Source organism: Sardina pilchardus, chromosome 11 (genome assembly GCF_963854185.1).
Source record: "Sardina pilchardus chromosome 11, fSarPil1.1, whole genome shotgun sequence".
Taxonomy (NCBI): Eukaryota; Metazoa; Chordata; class Actinopteri; order Clupeiformes; family Clupeidae; genus Sardina; species Sardina pilchardus.
The window spans coordinates 20,611,159-20,613,658 of NC_085004.1; the positions used below are offsets into that span (position 1 = coordinate 20,611,159).

Genomic DNA, 2,500 nt, shown 5'->3' on the forward strand with positions numbered 1-2,500 from the left:
CTTCCTAAACTTAACACCCATTCTCCTCAACATAACACTCGGCCAGGGCTGCCTGCAGTGCGGCCTCCTCGTCAATACTGTAGTCCTGCGGATGCACAAGAGGGTCAGAGGTCAACCAGTCAGCTGTTACACCCTCCACAATTTAACACTAGCTCTCCTCAACTTCACACTTAGCTCACCTCAACTTAACATTTAGCTCACTTAACACTAGCTCTCTTTAACTTAACACTAGCTCTCCTCAACTCAACACTAGCTCTCTTTAACTTAACACTAGCTCTCCTCAACTTAACACTAGCTCTTCTCAAAGTAACACTAGCTCTCCTCAATATAACACTATCTCTCCTCAATATAACACTTTGCTCTCCTTAACTTAACACAAGCTCTCCTAAACTAAACACTAGCTCTTCTCAACTTAACACTAGCTCTTCTCAATGTAACACTAGCTCTCCTGAATATAACACTATCTCTCCTCAATATAACACTTTGCTCTCCTTAACTTAACACAAGCTCTCCTAAACTAAACACTAGCTCTCCTCAACTCAACACTAGCTCTTCTCAACTTAACACTAGCTCTTCTCAATGTAACACTAGCTCTCCTGAATATAACACTATCTCTCCTCAATATAACACTTTGCTCTCCTAAACTTAACACTAGCTCTCCTTAACTACAGTAAACACTAGCTCTCCTCAACTTAACACAAGCTCTCCTAAATTAAACATAGGTCTCCTTGACTTAACACTCACTCTCCCAAACTTAATACTCCTCAATTTTACAAGCTCCTCAATTTAACTGTCGCTCTCCTCAACTTAACACACTCTCCTTTCCTTAACATATACTCTCCTCAACGTAATACACACTTTTGTAAATTGAACACTCTCTGATTCTAAATCTGTACAGCAGAGTTCATATGACATTAGAAGAAAAAGTCTTAAAATAATAAGAGAAGCGACCACATCCTACACAATGTAGACTGTACTCTGTACTTACAGCTAAAAATGAAATGGCTCTTAATTATTTATGTCTTGCTAAACTATTCAGAAGAGATGGGGCCTGAGTGGCGGAACAAAAGCTTCTCTGATGGCAGAGAGCAGAGGGTTAGCTAAAAAGGCTTTTGGAAAAGAGGCATGAGCTGAAACCGATAGGAACTTAGAATGATGGCACAGCCTCCAGGAAGAAGGCAGCTCAGACTTGCAAATGCCCAAAGTCATCCATTTCACTCAGGGCAGGCTGGGGAGAGACACTAACTGAGAGCGATACCAGTGCAACACATTCACTAGCTGAGACTACACAAAAGTATTTTGAAGGGTAATTTTTCTTTCGAACCCAGGGACCTATCTGGGTAGGTGTGAGCAGAGGAGTGGGGGTCTTGTTCGACCTAATCCAAATGGGAGAAGGTCTGAAAAGGCCTGACATTTTTTTCACCTAGACATCCTGCCATATTAACATATAGTTATGTGAAAAACTATCCCCTTAAGAAAGCATGTGGTTCACTTTTGGGGAAAAAAATATCTTCCTCCACTTAAATGACAATGTTTTTTTATACCAGTAACATAAACAACAACAACAAAATCTCACCACAAACGTGTCGTAGGAGAACTTGTGCCGGTGGAGGAGGTGCTGCAGGAAGTTGGAACTCTTGTAGCTGGGGTCACCCCACGGCATGGCCGAGCAGACGGGACACACCTGCAGGAGGAACAGGACCAATCAATCCCTCAGACTCCACATCCACATATATGTATGACAGCAGCACACACACACACATGAACACACACTAACACACACTAACACACACTAACACACACACACACACACCCCTCTAACAGGCGAGCTACACCAGGCTGAAGCATTCCGTTCGTGACGCGTAAAATCCATTTTAGAGGACTGGTCTATTTTTTTTTTTTTTTTTTTAATGTATGCGCCACTGACGCGTCTGGTATAGCTACTTCCATTGGTTATAGTGATTAACTGCTGCAGCAAACGCTTCGCGAACGGAACGTTTCAGTTACGCCCCTGACATAGCTTCCTGAAAGAGTGGAACCCCATTAAAGAACAGGAATAGAGGCTCTCCACTGGGTTCTAGAATGTCTTCATCTGATCCCGTAAGAGTTCCAGAGAAAAGCCTCTGATGGTGACTGGATCTTTGTGGATCAGGCACACAGCTTGGCAGAGAGATGTACATCCATGTGTGCCTTTGATGAGGTCTATAGAGGTGGCAACAGGGATTTGTCTCATGGTGAGATGTTTGCGCTGTATCAGTGGGGCCTTTAAAAGAACTGTCTTTTTCCAACAGGCTAATGAATGAAATGCCCATTAAGACACCATAGGACACCCATCTGTCAGACACCATGACTGTACAACATGGTACTTTGGCATGAGTAATGCATGTAATGCAATTACAACAGCAGTAGACCTGCCTTTTATTGGGCTAGCAGCCCGTGCGATGTCCTGTACCCTTTTGCATATCCTGTGGGTAAATCTGATGGTACATTAAACTGAACC

The 2,500-nt window shown here is 43.0% G+C and overlaps 1 protein-coding gene across 1 annotated transcript in view; it reads right to left on the reverse strand.

Annotated features, from left to right (window-relative positions):
- LOC134095697 (E3 ubiquitin-protein ligase RNF166) overlaps positions 1–2,500 on the reverse strand; it is a gene marked incomplete in the record, with an annotated part of 23,892 nt that overhangs the window by 4,598 nt on the left and 16,794 nt on the right. The window contains 2 exon segments of the mRNA XM_062549363.1: positions 41–85; positions 1,577–1,684. Coding sequence (XP_062405347.1) covers positions 41–85; positions 1,577–1,684 — 153 coding nt within the window.